At 49.9% G+C, this 17,475-nt stretch overlaps 7 protein-coding genes across 7 annotated transcripts; 5 read left to right on the forward strand and 2 right to left on the reverse strand.

Moving 5' to 3' along the window:
• Positions 1-121: 121 nt before the first annotated feature.
• K441DRAFT_695517 (ankyrin) lies at positions 122-1,876 on the forward strand. Its single transcript, XM_067652818.1, has 2 exons — positions 122-291; positions 361-1,876. The coding sequence occupies exon 2, from the start codon at positions 439-441 to the stop codon at positions 1,786-1,788; it is 1,350 nt and encodes a 449-aa protein (XP_067505042.1). The 5' UTR covers positions 122-291; positions 361-438; the 3' UTR covers positions 1,789-1,876.
• A 1,179-nt stretch (positions 1,877-3,055) lies between these two features.
• K441DRAFT_555595 (lyase) lies at positions 3,056-4,857 on the forward strand (the record flags this gene model as incomplete). Its single annotated transcript, XM_067643288.1, has 8 exons — positions 3,056-3,104; positions 3,165-3,220; positions 3,297-3,380; positions 3,487-3,632; positions 3,684-3,897; positions 3,982-4,550; positions 4,607-4,700; positions 4,759-4,857. The coding sequence occupies 8 exons, from the start codon at positions 3,056-3,058 to the stop codon at positions 4,855-4,857; spliced, it is 1,311 nt and encodes a 436-aa protein (XP_067505043.1).
• Positions 4,858-5,904: 1,047 nt separating this feature from the next.
• On the forward strand, positions 5,905-8,268 carry K441DRAFT_555009 (acetyl-CoA synthetase-like protein; the record flags this gene model as incomplete). Its single annotated transcript, XM_067643255.1, has 5 exons — positions 5,905-6,075; positions 6,132-6,165; positions 6,218-6,436; positions 6,494-8,084; positions 8,154-8,268. The coding sequence occupies 5 exons, from the start codon at positions 5,905-5,907 to the stop codon at positions 8,266-8,268; spliced, it is 2,130 nt and encodes a 709-aa protein (XP_067505044.1).
• Positions 8,269-8,882: 614 nt separating this feature from the next.
• Positions 8,883-11,501, forward strand: K441DRAFT_608916 (uncharacterized protein). The gene is made up of 2 exons (XM_067645490.1): positions 8,883-10,547; positions 10,604-11,501. The coding sequence occupies exons 1-2, from the start codon at positions 9,257-9,259 to the stop codon at positions 11,299-11,301; spliced, it is 1,989 nt and encodes a 662-aa protein (XP_067505045.1). The 5' UTR covers positions 8,883-9,256; the 3' UTR covers positions 11,302-11,501.
• Positions 11,502-11,833: 332 nt separating this feature from the next.
• Positions 11,834-12,629, reverse strand: K441DRAFT_658248 (transcription initiation Spt4). The gene has a single exon (XM_067648309.1). It carries the CDS (start codon positions 12,396-12,398, stop codon positions 12,093-12,095), a length of 306 nt encoding a protein of 101 aa, XP_067505046.1. The 5' UTR covers positions 12,399-12,629; the 3' UTR covers positions 11,834-12,092.
• A 312-nt stretch (positions 12,630-12,941) lies between these two features.
• K441DRAFT_68049 (serine/threonine-protein phosphatase PP2A catalytic subunit) lies at positions 12,942-14,913 on the forward strand. Its single transcript, XM_067651376.1, has 5 exons — positions 12,942-13,041; positions 13,094-13,232; positions 13,296-13,731; positions 13,816-14,421; positions 14,555-14,913. The coding sequence occupies exons 2-5, from the start codon at positions 13,164-13,166 to the stop codon at positions 14,713-14,715; spliced, it is 1,272 nt and encodes a 423-aa protein (XP_067505047.1). The 5' UTR covers positions 12,942-13,041; positions 13,094-13,163; the 3' UTR covers positions 14,716-14,913.
• Positions 14,914-15,443: 530 nt separating this feature from the next.
• Positions 15,444-16,807, reverse strand: K441DRAFT_676467 (replication factor C subunit 4; the record flags this gene model as incomplete). Its single annotated transcript, XM_067650956.1, has 4 exons — positions 15,444-15,569; positions 15,693-15,792; positions 15,848-16,270; positions 16,344-16,807. The coding sequence occupies 4 exons, from the start codon at positions 16,805-16,807 to the stop codon at positions 15,444-15,446; spliced, it is 1,113 nt and encodes a 370-aa protein (XP_067505048.1).
• Positions 16,808-17,475: the final 668 nt, after the last annotated feature.

Raw genomic sequence — 17,475 nt, forward strand, 5'->3', positions numbered from 1 at the left:
TGCGGTATGTATCAAATCCACCACCAAAAATGCAGTCCCGGAACTTTATTGGCTCGCTAAGCTCAAGCAGCCCAACTCGCGGGGCTGCTCGCTAAAAGAGTACCATCTCTCCATCCATACACTTCACTCCCATTGTCATAATCCAACTAATCTTTCTACACTAAGTTCTATTCTTCCAAAACAAGATGAATCTCTTCGATCTTCCTCTCGACGTCTTTCTATCCATTCTTGAACAAACAGTTGTGACAATTAGCTATTATAGGGAGTTAGTGAGGCTGCGATTGGTCTGCAGTATGTATTCCGTCTACAGATGAACAAAGCATCCCTATGGCAGAGTATTAAGACTACGAATCAATTGCAGAGCTATTCAATGCCGAGATACCACACGCAATTTGCAGGACGCGGTTACTTGAACTCCGTAGACGTCCAAACGTCAGCATGGAGCTCACCTCACTTTATCTGTATCAAAGGACTATTGCGGATGGCCCCTTCAGCAAGGAAAATTTCCAGGGGACAATGTATGAGGCCGTCGATACCATTCTGCGAGAAGAAGACATACGGCCATCCGAGAATCTAAGGCGGGAGTACTTGCAAACTCTGTGCAGAGGCGCTGCATTTTTCTCCGGACCGTGGATCTTCACTTTTGGCCGGCTTCACCCGGGCCTGACAGCCCGTTTGATGCAGCGTTCGAGCGAAATTAAAACCAATAGCTTATTTGTCGCAGCAGCGTGTCTAGGAAAGACGGCCCTTATTGCAAGGCTTTTGCTAGAGGGAGATGCGTTAGTTTCTAAACCAAACCCATACCTAGGCTCAGCGTTAAGATGTGCCGCCATGCAAGGCCACTACGATACTACTAGGACTCTTCTCGATGCTGGCGCTGATGTCAATTGCTTGAGACTATTATATAAAGACTTCGCATTAGCTGCCGCAGCATTCGAAGGGCACCGCCACATCGTGGAGCTGCTGCTCGAGCCCAGATACAATTGCACTACCTTTGGAAAATATTACGAAACAGCAATCTGTCGAGCAGCTCGGGGTGGGCATCTAGAAATCGTGCTCTTCATGATCCAGCGGGGCAAATTCAACAACTTGAAAGACTTGACCCAGACAATCCTCGGCGAAGCCGCAGGATACGGGCAAGAGAACGTAGTGCAATGGGCACTCGACAACGGCGCAGAGGTCCATGACAGCACTCAAAGACTATCCAACAAGAGCGCCCTAAATCACGCTGCTCTAAACGAGCAAGAGGACGTAGTGCAATGGGCGCTCGACAACGGCGCAGAGGCCCATAGCAACATTCAAAGACTATCCAACAAGAGCGCCCTAAACCACGCTGCTCTAAACGGGCAAGAGTCCGTCGTGCGGTTGCTTCTTCGCCGAGCCCCCTACAACTTCCGCGACGCGTTCTTGCAGACCATGGTTGGCGGATCCGAGCGGACGGCGCGCACGATTTTTAATGCTATGATGCAGCCCACTCCATACCGTAGAGGCTGGTCTCCAACGCTCCAGGGGCCGTTTGGTGAGACCTGCTTGATCTGGGCAGCAAAGCACGGCCAAACTCACATGATCCATTTCTTGATGGAGAAGGGTGCTGGTGTGACACAGACCGGAGGCGAAATGGCGATGTATTACGCAGCGCGTAAGGGTCATATATCGACTGTGCGGGCTTTGGTAGCATATGGAGCAGCTTTGAATTCTTCCAATTCGGCCCGTGATCCGCTGGACCAAGCTCGAGCCGCTGGTCATCATGATCTCGTTAAATTGCTCATTGAACTTGGAGTGAGATAGTCTCCTGTTGGGAGTCGGAGATATTTTAGGATACGAGGGAAGGTATTGACACATAAGTTATTTAGTGCCTAATATGATAAAATGAAAGCACTCTTCTTGGACTCGCAAGTGATACGACTCCACATAAATGAATACGAGGGTACGAAGTTAAAGGCTCTTGTTGTAATATCGTATTCTGCATCTCTTCTCCTAAATGAACCTGGAAGCATCAACACGTGTCTTCAAGCTCGAAATAAGCAAGATAAGCTTCTTCTATGTAAGCAGCCCTAAGTAAGCATCCCCCTTCTCTTTTGTCATCTCGTCTCTCAATCCCACTGTTCAAGCCACCGCCAGCCAGCCACACACAAACCTCGTCAAAAGCGGCAAGTGCTTCCATCTCAGCCAGTTCAGCCCGTTCAAATTACGGGCAGTAAAAGTCGTATAAATAAATATTTATATTAGTGATCCCCGTTGTTAGTTTTTCCATGCAGTGAGCTCGTACCCCTCGTAGCCACCGATGCCCCGCACCCCTCCCCCACCGCTATCGATAGGCCGCCCTGGCCCTCAGCCAGCCCACACAGCGCAACGACCGCCAGAGCGCAGGGCGGGCGTCCTTGTACCTACCTCATGCAGCGGGAGCCATCAAGCCCGCTGGATTCTATGCATGGCAGGCAGAAAAGTGAATTACCTCACAATGGCGCTCAAGCACCTCGAAGCAGCGCGTGTTTCCCAGCTCCTTTGCTTCTCACCCACGCCAAGCTGCGTAGACGTGGCCCCATCATCACTGCAAGGGCAGCACGCGGGGGGAAGTTGGGAGGAGGGGTGGCTGCTGGGCTCAATTGCGTGCTTGCAACCGCACATGGTGTCTCGAGCCCAAAAAAAATTTCGAGGGAGGGGAAGGGAAGCAGGGCGACCCAGGCGTCCCGATCTCGGGTCCAAGGTTGGCCAGGTGGTACCAAAGCTTAGTAGCTTTTTTCTTTTTCTTGGGTCTCTTATTAAGAAGTTAAAAAGACGGCCGGGTGCTCCCCTTGTCTGGAGATGTTTTTCTTTCTGTAGTGCTTCAGGAATTCAAAGGCCCTAACGAAAAAGGTCGGAGAGATCACGCGTTCTTGCTACGTACATGACGTGACACAACAACAATTCTGTCCCGTTGCTCCGACTTCTAGCTCTTTGTTCACATCCTACACCAGAAACCCTAGGATTGTGCTGCAGAGCCTCAATTGCGCGTACTACGCAGCTTAAATACTTACAACTCGAGCTTAGTTGAACTCAGCACAAGCGCTTGACCATGGTCGAAGAAGTCGCAAAGCACTTCGAGACGCTGCAGTTGCACGCTGGTACGTCCACATTCACTCCTCCACACAAAGGCATAGTGCTGATAGTCTCGGTCTGGCCAGGTCATGAGCCCGATAAGGCGACCAATTCGCGAGCCGTGCCCATCTACGCGACCACAGTACGTTGAGTAGCCGTGAAGAAGCAGGTCCTTCTCTACAGTGTCGAATTGGGGCTGACTGTGATGTTCCGGGCAGTCTTACGTCTTCAATGACTCGGCACACGGCGCGCGGCTGTTTGGCCTCAAGGAGTTTGGCAATATTTACAGCCGGATCATGAATGTGAGCAGCACACCTCGACATGCGCATATGATATATATGGGCTATTTGGGTTGCTGGGGAGGCATCTAGACTATGGATATATTGATGCTAATGCCTGGACTGCCAGCCTACCGTCGATGTCTTCGAAAAGCGTATTGCAGCCCTCGAAGGCGGTGTTGCTGCTGTTGCTGCTTCCTCCGGCCAAGCAGCGCAGTTCATGGCTATTACCGCGCTCGCACATGCGGGAGATAACATTGTTTCAACTTCGAATCTGTATGGTCCCCTGCTAGCTCCGTTGTGCCAAAATATCTAATGCGTGTTTAGGTATGGTGGTACCTACAACCAATTGAAGGTGTTCCTACCACGATTGGGCGTGACGACGAAATTCGTAAATGGGGACAATGCGGAGGACTTCAAGAACGCCATTGATGATAAGACGAAGGCGGTGTACATTGAGAGCATTGGCAATCCCAGGTATAACGTGCCGGATTTCGAGAAGATCGCTAAGGTCGCGCATGACGCTGGTGTGCCTGTCATTGTGAGTACACTAGACTAAACCTCGGTTTCATGGGATAAAGTAGTCTTCTGAGTGTAATGGAATTGCTAATACCTATATACCCAGGTCGACAATACCTTCGGAGCAGGTGGTTACTTCTGCCGCCCTATCGATCACGGCGCCGACATCGTCGTGCACTCCGCTACAAAATGGATAGGAGGCCACGGCACCACCATTGGTGGCATTGTCGTAGACAGCGGCAAGTTCGACTGGGGCAAGAACGCCAAGCGCTTCCCACAAATGAACGACCCTTCCGAGGGCTACCACGGCCTCAAGTTTTGGGATACCTTTGGCCCTATAACCTTCATTATCCGTGTCCGTGTTGAGATCTTGCGAGATCTAGGCGCGGCGCTGAACCCCTTCGCTGCGCAGCAGTTGTTGCTGGGTATTGAGACGCTTAGTCTGCGGGCCGAGAGACACGCGCAGAACGCATTGAAGCTGGCACAATGGCTAGAGAAGAACAAGAATGTGGCTTGGGTATCGTATCCGGGTCTCGAGAGCCATCCGTCGCATGAGTTGGCCAAGAAGTATCTTCCGAGAGGGTTTGGAGGTGTGTTGTCGTTCGGTATCAAGGGTGGAGGGGAGGCTGGAAGCCAGGTTGTGGACAACTTCAAGCTTATCTCGAATCTGGCAAAGTAAGTTAATCTCGAGGTCCTTGTCTAACCAGCTGGAGCTAATTCTGTTCTCTCAGTGTTGGTGACTCGAAGACACTCGCGATCCATCCGTGGGCGACAACCCACGAGCAGTTGTCTGACGAGGAGAAGATTAGCAGCGGCGTGACAGAGGTAAGTTACAAGCAATCATTTTCAGCTCCAGGAGCAACAATTTTAACATGTCTAACAGGATTTGATCCGTATTTCGGTCGGCACAGAGCACATCGATGACATAATTCACGATTTCGAGCAGTCGTTTGCTGCATCGGCAACAGAGCCGGAGGCGTAATGCAGAGAAGACGGGAGATGCGGAGGGTGATGCTAAATTGGCCGGGTCTGTCTGAGCGAATCACGTCGATAGAAAGATACCTAGACTGAAATAGAAGTGCGAGCTACAACTTGATAATGGCCCGAGAAGCCGTGACTACATAGCCGTTAAGTGTACGTCCGTATGGGGAGGGTATGACGGCATGGGCGTATGGTGGAAGATGGTGTCGTGGTTGGCTCACATGTGGCAGGCCGAGGAATCGGGAGTGTCGGGGATGTGTTGCAACGGTCTGCTTCTTCGAGCAGATTGTTAGCAGCTCAGCGGGTTTGTATGGAGAAAGTTCTATGCTAAGGCGCTACTAATCCGTACATGTAACTCCCCTTGTAGTGTGGCTTGAGATGATCGACCCTGTGACACAGTCTGGGGTAACAAAAAATGCGATCGAGCATGTGAAAAAACAGCCAGCATCATAATCAAGGGTCATGCTTTGCTCGTGAGTCTGACCTACCACAGTGAGATATTGAGTGCTTTCTCCCTCCGTAATCCGCCTTTGAGGAAATTTCCCCCGTTCATTCAGCCCATACGATAGCTTCCCCGGCCCACTTGCTCTTTTTGGGCGGACCGAGGCACGTCACACCTGGTCCAACACCTCGAGTCCTCCCCTAGATGAACAACAAAAAATTCCTCACCACCCCCATTAATTTCTCACCCGTTATTTCCCCAAAGGTAACTTTCTAACTCCGTCCTTTACCTTTTATACACCAAGAATTTGTACCGGATTTTTCGTTCGAGCTCTTTTAAAATAATACCACCCCACCATTCCCACAAGCTTTCTCTCCTCCGGGAGGTGGCGTCGTAGCCCTGCATCGTGCTGTAAGTCTCAACTCCTCAACTTCGGGCTCGCCGACGGGCGTTTTCGTCCTCGAGGCTGATTTGCGAAAAGCGTCGGGTCATCTCTGTTTCCTTCGTCCGAACGTAGATCCTGCGCCACAACCCCAAGCGACAACTTTGAGCGAACTTTGGCTCTTCGACAAGACGTGAAGCTTCGGAGCTTTGAATGCTGTGAAGATGTTTTCGTCGACAAGTCTCTCGCTCGAGCGTGCGGCGGAATTGGCAAAGCCTCCGCCTCCGGGGAAGCCTCACAGTGTCCCATTGCCAGGGTCGAAGGTGGAAGGCCGCACTGCCATTTATAGGCATTGGAGGTTTCCAAATGAATTGATGACAACATTGGATCCTGCGGTGAGAAGTGCTCCGAAATGTCGTTATAAGAGAATGCTGACAATATTGCCTTGAAGATTACGACCGCGCACGAGGCATTCGAAGCAACGGGTACGCCTCAGCTTCTACCACAGAATAAAGACGAACTAACAAGCTGACACAGCAACACGCTCCCCTAAAAACCGATGTCTTGGCTATCGTCCGTACGATCCCATAACGAAAACATTTGGACCATACCAATGGGAGGATTACCAGACAGTTCAGAGGAGGAGGGCCAATTTTGGCGCGGGATTGGTTCAACTGCACGAGAGGATCGGAGTTACAGAATCAAAATATGGAGTTGGATTGTGGTGTCAGAATAGGCCCGAGTGGCAGATCACCGGTTCGTACGCAAGAGGCCTTTTGGAAAATGTTAGAGATACTAATTCCAAGGTTGTAGATCTGGCATGCATGTCCCAAGGTTTATATACAGTCTCCATCTACGACACTCTGGGTTCGGACACGACCGAGTATATCATCAATCATGTGTCGTTAACATGCGTTGTAACTTCTTTAAGTCATGTCACAACACTTCTGAAGCTGAAGCCTCGGTTGCCATCTCTTAAGCTTATAGTGGTTCTCGATCCCCTGAGTGCTGGAGAGCTTCCGGGACAATCAAAAGCGGATCTGCTTAATTCGCTCGCCAATGATATGGGTGTGACTATCCACTACATCCGGGACGTAGAGGCCCTTGGTGAGCAATCGCCTCGTCCGTATAATCCACCGAGACCCGAGGATATAATTACGATCAACTACACTAGTGGGACCACAGGTGATCCCAAGGGCGTCGTATTGACTCACGCCAATTCTATTGCCGCAACAAATTCGACTCTGCTCATTGTTGGAGCATCATCACGGGATGTAATATGCTCATTCCTTCCTCTGGCACACATTTACCAGAGAGTAGGAGAGCATACAGGCTTGCTAGCGGGCGCCGCTATTGGATACTTCCATGGTAACATTACAGAGCTTGTTGATGACTTGAAGCTTGTGCGGCCAACAATTTTTTCTGGTGTCCCTCGATTGTTCAACAGGTTTGGAAGTGCCATTAAGGAGGCCACAATCCAGCAACCTGGGTTCAAAGGTGCGTTGTCCAGGCACGTGGTGTCAACGAAGCTCGATGCTTTGAAGAACCAGACTCCAGGAGCTGCCACAAACAAGCATGCTCTGTATGACAGAATATGGTCGCATAAGGTCGTCTCCGCCTTCGGCCTTGACAGGTGTAAAACCATGACGTCGGGCTCGGCGCCGCTTGATCCATCTTTACACCAGTTTCTACGTGCTGTTTTCGCGAACGATTTTGTGCAGGGGTACGGCTTAACTGAGGGTTATGCCGTGTCGTTGGCGCAGCTCCAGGGCGATTTTTCCGTTGGTAACTGCGGTGCAGTTGTCCCTACAACAGAAGCTTGCCTTCGAGATGTTCCTGATATGGAGTATCTCAGCTCCGACAAGCCGTATCCACGAGGTGAACTACTCCTCCGTGGTTCATCCCTCTTCCGTGAGTATTATCGAAACGAGGCTGAGACAACCAAAGCCATCGATGAGGATGGCTGGTTCCGTACTGGAGACATCTGCTCGGTGGATGAGCTCGGCCGGTTTAGGATTATCGACCGTGTGAAGAATGTTCTGAAGCTCGCTCAGGGCGAGTACATCTCTCCGGAGCGCATCGAAAACGTTTATTTGGCCAACTGCGGGTGGATGGCCACGGCTTATGTCCATGGCGACTCGCACCAGAGCTTCCTTGTTGGTATCTTTGGCATTGCGCCAGAAGCTTTCGCAGCGTTCGCCGGGAAGGTACTTGGACAGAAAGTCGAGCATACAGATCTCAAGAAGCTTGAAGATGTCGCACAGGATGTAAAGGTGCGGAAGGCGGCGCTGAAGGAGCTAGATAAGATCGCCCGTAAGAATAAGTTCAATAGCTATGAGAGAGTGAGGGCTGTTAAGCTGTTCATTGATCCGTTCACCATTGAAAACCAGCTTTTGACGCCGACGTAAGTATCTTCTTTACTTTGTTCTCCTTCCTGAGAAGAAAGTCGTTGCTAACGAAGCCATTTGGTCAGGCTCAAACTCAAACGTCCGCAGACGGCGAAATGTTATCGTGACCATCTGGACGAGTTGTATGACGAAGCGATTAAAGAGGAAGAAGCGAACGGAAAGGTGAAGGCGAAGCTGTAAGATTTGGAATAGAAGCAGTTGGCGGCTTCTCCGGCGAATATCTTGTATATTTGTTTGCTTGCCGTGGCAAACCTCGGTTGAAGCTTGTGACGCATAGCGAGGAGCGTGAGAGGTTCCTAGAAGCCTTTAGTAAATGGCTAACTGCATGGAAGCGCATCCTTTTGCAGAATGGTGCTTACTCCACCATGTTAGAAAGTTGTTGCATTCGTAAGTGTGTTGAGTACAGCTTAGGCTTTTTGTTGGAGCGGGGCTTTGTAGGGATATGATCCTGGGCAGTCGATAGAATATTAATCCCGAAATCCCCCAACTGCATAAACACGTTTTTCCTTCCCTTGTTAACGAGAGGTTATAACTGCTTGTGTCTCTTTCCTGGTAATGCTTCTCGTCTAGTCTTCCTTTGGTATCAGTTTAGATATCGTTAGGACTGGGAATTAATGGGTTAGTACTGCCTTGTTTAATTTATGGCTAGTTCGTGATACTATTTCAATCATGACACTTTTCACGAACAATGAGCTCTACTTGTATGAATTCGCGAGATTTCAGGGGTTGATTAGAGGCAGTAGAATGTGCTGTATTGCCTTCTATTAATGCTATTGCGATGACTAATGCTGAAAGTGGTACTGAACATGTCTTCATTATACATAATGAATTCGATCAAGAAGAACCTCTTTAATGAGCTGAAGCTACCGAGAGGCCGAGAAATTTCGTATCCCACATTTCGTTGTCGTGGGGGACATTTGCCGCCGAGGCGCGCAGAATTCTTGGCACCTCCGGACTAGCTCTGAGGGGTGCAGGTCTCACCTTTAACATCTTTTTTGTCTTCACTCCACTACCTCTCCACTCCAACGCTCGTTCACATACTGTCTTTGAGGGAGAGATTCTGTGAAGGAGCCTAACTATCATCCAACCATTGGGACGTCTTCCACAACTCTGCGCCCTGAGCGCACTCGCGCCAGTGTCGCAGGAACACTGATATTTTTCTCTAACAATGCAGTTCCCTAAGCTCACCCCTCTACAGTCGAGGTTTGCAGCCTCACTGGCCGCTTCAGCTATTCTCGTTATCGTATACCTCGCCTTATCACTTCATCATTTTGCCTATGCTGCCGAGCTGGACTCGCTACTCCGGGAGGACCACAATCACCACCGGTTAGATGCACTGCTTCACGCTAAAATCTTGGAGGGACTTGATCTGGATGATGACACCAATGGTAACGATGAAGGGCATGTGGGATACGAAGCGGAATTTCTCGGCGTTTCAAGGGACATTATAGGGCGGGCGGAGGCTGGAATAGACGCGCTGTTCAACAACGTTGTAAACCAGATGGATATCAACCCAGGGTTGACACATAATTATGTTTTCAGTAAAGATCAGGTGTTTGGAAACCACACGAATCCAGGTGAAGGGCTGCCTTCTGTACTACAGGGTCGAAGCGTTAAGTTGGATGAACACGAAGCTTTTCTCCCTGAGCTAGCGGAAAGCGAGTTAGGGGAGGAAGAAGATGCAGAAAATATGAGAGAAAGGCTGATCTCTCGACAAGCCCAACAGACTGTGTACATTTCTATCAACACGTGTCGGCAGCCTACTCCTAATGGAACAGTATCGAGCAATCCTCCTCAGCTTACTCTCTACATCTCAACGTCGGAAACCAACCAGAAGCCTGGACCTGATTCTACAAATGGACTTGCTACGCCGCCAATCCCACTTCAAGGAGGGTTCGCAAATTATACGTTTAACGCCACTGGTGATGTTTACATTGGGGTTTCTTCGCCCGAGTTACCGACGAACTTTAATGGCAACTGGCACTTCGAGGTAGCAGCTTCGATAGATGGGTTATACCACAACCACAACTGGGATACTCCTTTCCTCTTCTTTGTCGATAGCGACATTAGTTCCGCTCTGTTTGTTACCGACAACTTGACTAACGCTAATGCGAGTCCTGAATTGGATAGGCAATGGATGGACTTGGGGACACCCTTCACGATGTTTGCGTTTAGCCAGAATAATACAGCTATTAAAGGGTTAGAAAACTCTTTTTGTGGACTACGTCAACAGGCTACGGTAGAAAACCTACAAGTTACTACGAGTATGACAACAAGAGGCATGGGAAACCAGCCAAAGGAACAGTTCTATATACAAGGGCTGAACGGAAGTTCTACCTACTATGGTTACTTAGCTATGATAGGCAACGGCACAACGGAGGGCCCCAACGTTCCTAATGGTGCAGTCGTCGGTGGCGGAGGTCAGGTATGGCAGGCTATGAATTTCACGACCAAAGCCGGTATGTCCTCTTAGGAGCAGTTTAAGAGACTCAGTTTTCTAACGTTAGGACAACAGACGAAAATTGCCAAGTCATCTTTAACCTAACCTTCTGCAACGAAGTTGCGTACGCTGTGCCCGCAAATCCAACAAAATGGAATGTAACAGGCCTCTCGAACCTCTACGACACTCAAGCCGAAGCTTATTATCAAAACTTCACGTACTCCCTCCAGCAAATTGCCTGTAACACCACTAACACAGCTCAATACTCCCTTGCACGCAACTGCACTGACTGTGCACGGGACTATAAGAATTGGCTGTGCGCAGTACAGATTCCGCGCTGCGAGGACTTCTCCTCATCTCTACCCTATCTGCAGCCTCGCAATGTTGCCGCAAACTTTATCAACGGCAGCTCGCCGGACCCGAACTCACCGGATAGCAATGCCACTCTTAAAGAAAGGATGTCCTCAAATCAATCGCGGAATTGGTTAATCGACAATATAATCCAGCCCGGTCCGTATAAAGAAGTCCTACCATGCGAAGACCTCTGCTACAGCATCGTGCAGAGCTGTCCCGCGAAGCTGCAGTTCGGGTGCCCGCAGAGCCCTGCGCTCGCGATGAGCTACGGCAAGCGCGGCGCGGATCCGGGCCAGATTACGTGTAGCTACTTAGGAGCTGTGTATTACCTCAACGGGTCCGATAGGGGTAGAGGGAGTGTTATAATGGCGTTCGGAGTAGCGATTTCCGCTAGCTTGGTGATATTGCTTCTAGGTTAGAACTTTGAATGGGTTCTATCCGGCGTTTGGCTTTGATATTATTAGGTTAAGGAAAGGCGTATGGTGTACGATGCGCTCAAAAGAGGAGGGTATATGCTTGTACGCTCTTAACATGAGTACCGCATCTATAGGCGTTTTGGAATTGAAGCTCTTTTATACCTTAATAACTCGACTACGAAGGAGACAATTTCAGGCTCTTTATCATGATAGGCTGACTGCCAGATTACCCCCTATACACCTTACTGAATCTCGACAACATCAGGGCTCCTAAAGACTTCAGTACATTAACTCAAGTTCAAACAATTTTGCTAATTAGCCATGGCTGTAAATTTCGTAGTCCTATTTCTAAGTTGCTCATTTTTATCGAAATCAGAAAGGGTATTCAGCTTTCACTTTCACTTTTTAAGTTCACAATCATTGCTTCTTCCTTCTGGAAGGATGCTCTCTGGAGCCCGTAGAGTATCACGCCACCTCCATAATCCGTTTCATATAGCCCCAACGCCACCCGCTAAATATACAGCAAAGATAATATTCACAATGAAGCAAATGTGGAGTTTAATTGGTTTCATCATTCGCACTTCCGTCTCGCCTGTGTATAAAATGTTAGAGATGTCTAGAATTTCGAATGGGGGTGTTGGGCAAAACTTACGGGACGTATTTAATACCCGCATTCTCGACGGCTATGATAACTTCTTCAGGCAGCTATTTGATAATCAGCGTATTTACCATGAATACATTACGCGATCTCTCTTGTTACTTCGTGCAATACTGCATAAAGACAAACAGGGATTTCAGTTGGTAATAAGTAAACTCACCGTTCCCTCAACCTTCACTGCGTATACCCCTGGAGCGTATCCTTCCAACCTTTGCCACCTTGCGACCCAGCTCTTCTTCGTCTCAGCAACGGTGATTAAACCGTCAAATACCTGACTTGTGCACTCGGCGATGGCGTCGGCAGAGCCAGCTAACTCGAGGAACGGCTCGCAGTTGGGACAACCAGCAGTCATGAAGCGGGCATGGGTCTGAACCACGCTGCAGACCATACAGGCGCGCAGATTGCGGTGTTGATTGTTTGGGACAAAGTTGGAGGCCGACATCTTCTTCCGGCGACCTGGGGCTGGTTGTTCTAAATCGGGTTCTACTTTAGCTGTGATGGAAGTCACAGATGTAGCAGGGCCGTTGGAGATGTCGTCGAGCCAGGAGACAGTGCGTGGGAGGCGGGTTAACTGGTCGGTGGAGGGGTTTTTGAGGTTTGTGGTAAGGAGTCACTCGGAGGCCCTGGGTTCTTTCTTTCTTCTCTAGGTAATGAATCTAGGCGGATCAAGGCTGTTCCGTGCAGTGACAGTGGCTTTTCGTTTCCGGGCGAGGATGTCGCTTCGATTGGTCCAGGGCCAGCTTCCGGGACGCGAGCTTCGAGAATCGCTGGCGGGCAGCAAAGTGCAACACCAACATATTATTTCATCTGCCTAGCAGCATTCGCACCACTCCACGCACCGCTGCCGTTCGCTACCAACTCCTTCTCCTGAACTGCACCTTCACCACCTGCTCATTCTTGTATTTTCTGGACCATCTTTGCCCGCCTTTACTGCCCTAGGTTCTTTTGTCCGCAGTCCTTGCTATTACCGGACAACGAAGCAAGCAACCATGACGGCCCAAGAGGAGGCAACAGCGCTGAAGAACAAGGGGAACGATGCCTTCAAGGCCCAGGATTGGGCTACGGCTGTCGAGTTCTATGCAAAAGCAATCGATCTCTATGACGAGGAACCGTCCTTTTATACTAACAGGGCACAAGTTCGTTTTCTCACTCTCCACCCCGTGCGCACGCGACCACGGCTAACGATTAGACTTAGGCCCACATCAAGATGGAAATGTACGGACTGGCTGTAGCCGATGCATCCAAAGCCATAGAACTAGACCCCAGCAACGTTAAGGTAGGGGACATTTTCCTACGCCCTGTATAACCTCCCCCCTTCCTAGACCTAACGTTAGTACAGGCGTACTACCGCCGCGCTTCGGCAAATACGGCAATATTGCATCACCGCGAGGCACTGCGTGACTGGAGAGTTGTAATAAAGAAGAGCCCCAATGACCAGGTCGCGAAGATACGAGTTGCCGAGTGTGACAGAATTGTTAAGCGGGATGCGTTCCTGAAGGCGATTGAGGTCGAGGATGCTCCCTCCGCATTTGAGGGCTTGGATCTGGACTCGATGGTCGTAGAAGCAAATTATGATGGTGTAAGGCTAGAAAAAGAGATGACTCAAGAGTTTATTGAAGATATGATACAGCGTTTCAAGGATGGCAAGAAAATTACACGGAAATACGTTTTTCAAATTATATTGGCCGTTAGAGATATTGTTTATGCGGAACCTACGATGGTTGAGGTGGATATAGAGTCAGATCACATGCTTACAGTTTGTGGAGATACTCATGGTATGTGGGAAGCAAGTTATTACCCGTCAATTGTCCTTCAAACTTTTCTTTTCAAGAACTAAGCTAACTCTCCTACTTCCCTAGGCCAATTCTTCGACCTTCTAGAAATATTCCGGCTTAACGGCTTCCCCAGCGCCACACACTCTTACCTTTTCAATGGCGACTTCGTCGACCGCGGCTCATGGTCCACCGAAGTTGCCCTGACGCTCTACGCCTACAAATGGCTATACCCTAAATCCTTCTTCCTGAACCGCGGCAACCACGAAACCGACGACATGAACCGGATGTACGGCTTCGAAGGCGAATGCCGAGCCAAATACACGGAGCGCGTCTTCAAGCTCTTCTCCGAGTCCTTCTCCGCATTGCCTCTGGCCACTCTAATCGGCAAGAGATTTTTCGTCCTGCACGGCGGCCTCTTCTCCGACGACGCCGTCTCGCTTGACGATATCCGCAAGCTGGACCGCCACAAGCAGCGCCAGCCAGGCCAGAGCGGCCTCATGATGGAAATGCTGTGGACGGACCCACAGCCGACCCCTGGCCGCGGCCCCAGCAAACGCGGCGTCGGCATGCAGTTCGGGCCTGACGTCACGAAGCAATTCTGCGAGAGCAACGGGCTGGAGGCGATTATCCGCAGCCACGAGGTGCGGATGGACGGGTACGAGGTCGAGCATGACGGGCGATGCATCACTGGTGAGTTTCAGCCCATTCCCTAACCCCCTCCCCACCCCCCTGAATAAAAAACCCCCAAAAACCGCCGTGACCGGAGCAGTGTCTAGCTTCAAAAATATCTTGCTTTTTGCTGACTTTGCTCTCTCTCACCCAGTCTTCTCTGCCCCCCACTATTGCGACAGCACCGGCAACAAAGGCGCCTTCATCAACATCGGCTCCGAGTACAAACTCGCCTACACCCAGTTCGAAGCCGTGCCGCACCCGGCCGTCAAGCCCATGGCCTACGCCGCCAACGGCCTCATGGGCCTGATATAGTGCCCTCCCCCTCTCCCCACTCAAACTCAGGAGGAAAAAAAAGGTGAGAGGTAAATCTTGCATCCAAACTCCGGTGTTCAGGGCGTCTTCTTGTATACTTAGGCGGATGAGTCTGAGCCATTTTTGAAATAATAATTACTTTTTTAGGATGGACGGGCGGTGTCTGTAGAGCAGGCGCATATATTAGGATTTTGGTGGAGCTAGGCAGATGGATGGGCGAGGGTTGGCTTTGTATAGTAGCTTTTTTTTGGCGGGTTTATGAATGAGACGAGGACTGAATAGAACTGAAATATGCAAGCTTCGTTGCTACAGTGCTGCCGAAGTGCGTTAGGGCCTTAGGGCATTACCCTTTGAACTCAAACTAACGCCCTGAAGTAAGCCGGGTGGCCATTTAACATGTTGCGTTTGGGAGAGGTCTACTCTCAGGTTTGGATTTTTGCATTATCGCAATTCATATTTCTTTTTTGGTGTCGTGAATGCTACTGCACAAAAGCACGTCTAAATGCTGATACTGCACCTAAAAGCCCTTCCCAACCCCTCAGCATCCATATAACCCTCCATACTTTCTCCTGTTCCAAAGGTCCGATTAACACTCATATCATGCGCGAATTCCACGCACGCCACGCCCGAACGCCGCGCTGACCACAAAGTCACACTATCCCCGAAAATTCCTTTCTCTTACCGAGCACTTAACCTTGACACCAGATTTTAAAATGGAAAGGAACAGGTCATCGTGGCGGCACAACAAAGAGTTGTGGTTTCATGTTTATTTTGCAGAGGCGGGCGACGCAGCCGGAGAGCTGGAGGAGGGTTTGCACGCCCTCGAGAATACGCATGTGCGTGAAGCCGATTTCCTAGAGGGAAAGTTAAAACATCAGCAGATGGAATAGAAGAGGCATGGGATAGGAGAAAGCGTGTAAAAGAGCGAGGGTGCCTTGCTCCTGTCCAAGGAGGATATGGATAAAGTGGATGTTTACCTTAATGAACTCAAGCTTTGCGTGCTCGGAAAGCGTAGGAATTGTCTTCGTAACTTTGAACATAGTGCTAATGATGTCATGGCAGGAATATCCGAGGTCCCTAGTTGCATTGTCAGAATAGATAGAATGGAAGAGGGGAAAGCTGGAAGGATTACCAGAGCTCTTTCAGTGTCAGTAATGCATCGTCTACCCGGCACTCATGGCACGCCTTGATCATCGCTTGCACTTTAATCGGGTGCGGGCTATCCACCACCTTGAACACGTTATCCCCGTTCACGAACCCGAATCCCGCGTGTGTGCTCTGCAGGTTGTTGATGGCTTGTCTCATGTCGCCTTCGGCGGAGAACACCAGCGCCGCGATGCCGTCTTCGGAGAATTCGACCTTCTCGGCCTCGCATATTTGTTGGAGGCGCTTGACAACCTGACCATCAGTGAGGCGGGCGTAGCGAAGGATAGCACAGCGAGATTGGAGGGGCTCGATGATTTTGTTGGATTGATTGCAGGCGAAGGCGAAGCGGGTGGTTGAGGAGTAGATTTCCATTGTGCGGCGGAGAGCTTGCTGGGCACCGGAGGTCATGCTATATTACCGATTATCAGTCTCATTCATGTGCAGGATGGGCAATCATGGCAGCATGCGGGGAAGCTACGGACCTGTCTGCTTCATCTAGGATGACGATTTTCTGCCTGCCTTGGGGTAGCGTGACCTTCTTCTGTGCGAAGCCCTTTATGCGGTTGCGGACAACATCAATACCACGCTCATCACTTGCATTGAGTTCTAGCACGGCTTCTTTGTAGGCGTCGCCGAGCAGTTGTCGGGCGAGACAGAGGATGGAGGTGGTTTTTCCAATACCAGGCATGCCTGATATAATGACATGGGGCATATTTCCATCTTTTGCTATGATCTTCAGACGCTCAATTGTCTCTGTGTTGCCCACGATGTCGTCGAGGAAGACGGGACGATACTTCTCCACCCTGTCACTCTTGTCAGTGAAGGTGAAGTTTTGGTCGAGAAGTTCATAATACCATGGTAATTCGTAATTGGCACCTCCCACAGCATTGGGATTGGCTTTGATGCCATTGCGGGCAGCTGTTTTGGAGGACTCGGCCTGGGCCATGGTGTTTGTCGACGTAGGTTGAAATCGAGACGCGATGAGGGCCAAACCACTTTACGCCATTTTCGTTTCCAGATCACGTAGGCCGAACAAGGCATGGCGCAGTTTCATGAGATCACGTGCTAAATAATCACGTGAAAAATCTAGACGACCCAGGACTTTTGCTTCAAGGGGTAACATTTCTTTGTATCCTTTCATGATAGCCATATTACAATTTGACTGCTCTTTCTTGTCGGCCCAAAGAAAGTTTATTCAACATTACGTTTGAGAAAAGCCACTGCAAGCCCTTGCTCGCCAATGTTCCGTTCCTGAGTGCCAAAGCGTCGGAGCCGTGTTTCACTCGCCGCCCAGACTGTTTCGATACACCAAATAGTTGCGAATGGCCTAGCACAAGTTTGCTTCAGCCAGAGGGGTTTGCTGACCTGTAAATAGCATACTTCAGAACAATGAGGATGCAGCCGCCGACAGCCATAGCTCATTGAGACGTAGTCACACATGATTTCCACACTCAAAGCTATTCCTTGGTTTTTCCTTGATTCTTTTCCACGGTTTTGAGAGTTTGCTGCTTGATGATGTTGGTGCTTCCAAATCGAGGCCAGATTTCGCGACGACCAGCTTGTTTGAGCGTAGGGCTTCGGTAATCGCTACCCATGATGCTTACCCCGAAGCAC

This window comes from Cenococcum geophilum, assembly GCF_001692895.1.
Source record: "Cenococcum geophilum 1.58 unplaced genomic scaffold K441scaffold_16, whole genome shotgun sequence".
Lineage (NCBI taxonomy): Eukaryota > Fungi > Ascomycota > Dothideomycetes > Gloniales > Gloniaceae > Cenococcum > Cenococcum geophilum.

Excerpts from the sequence above, each read along its gene's own strand:
- K441DRAFT_695517 (XM_067652818.1), top strand. The coding sequence starts at position 439 with ATGGAGCTCACCTCACTTTATCTGTATCAAAGGACTATTGCGGATGGC.
- K441DRAFT_608916 (XM_067645490.1), top strand. The coding sequence starts at position 9,257 with ATGCAGTTCCCTAAGCTCACCCCTCTACAGTCGAGGTTTGCAGCCTCA. Across the intron at positions 10,548-10,603 it reads GAATTTCACGACCAAAGCCG|ACGAAAATTGCCAAGTCATC; the intron begins GTATGTCCTCTT and ends TTAGGACAACAG.
- K441DRAFT_658248 (XM_067648309.1), bottom strand. The coding sequence starts at position 12,398 with ATGTCGGCCTCCAACTTTGTCCCAAACAATCAACACCGCAATCTGCGC.
- K441DRAFT_68049 (XM_067651376.1), top strand. The coding sequence starts at position 13,164 with ATGGAAATGTACGGACTGGCTGTAGCCGATGCATCCAAAGCCATAGAA. Across the intron at positions 13,233-13,295 it reads TAGACCCCAGCAACGTTAAG|GCGTACTACCGCCGCGCTTC; the intron begins GTAGGGGACATT and ends ACGTTAGTACAG. Across the intron at positions 13,732-13,815 it reads AGTTTGTGGAGATACTCATG|GCCAATTCTTCGACCTTCTA; the intron begins GTATGTGGGAAG and ends CTACTTCCCTAG.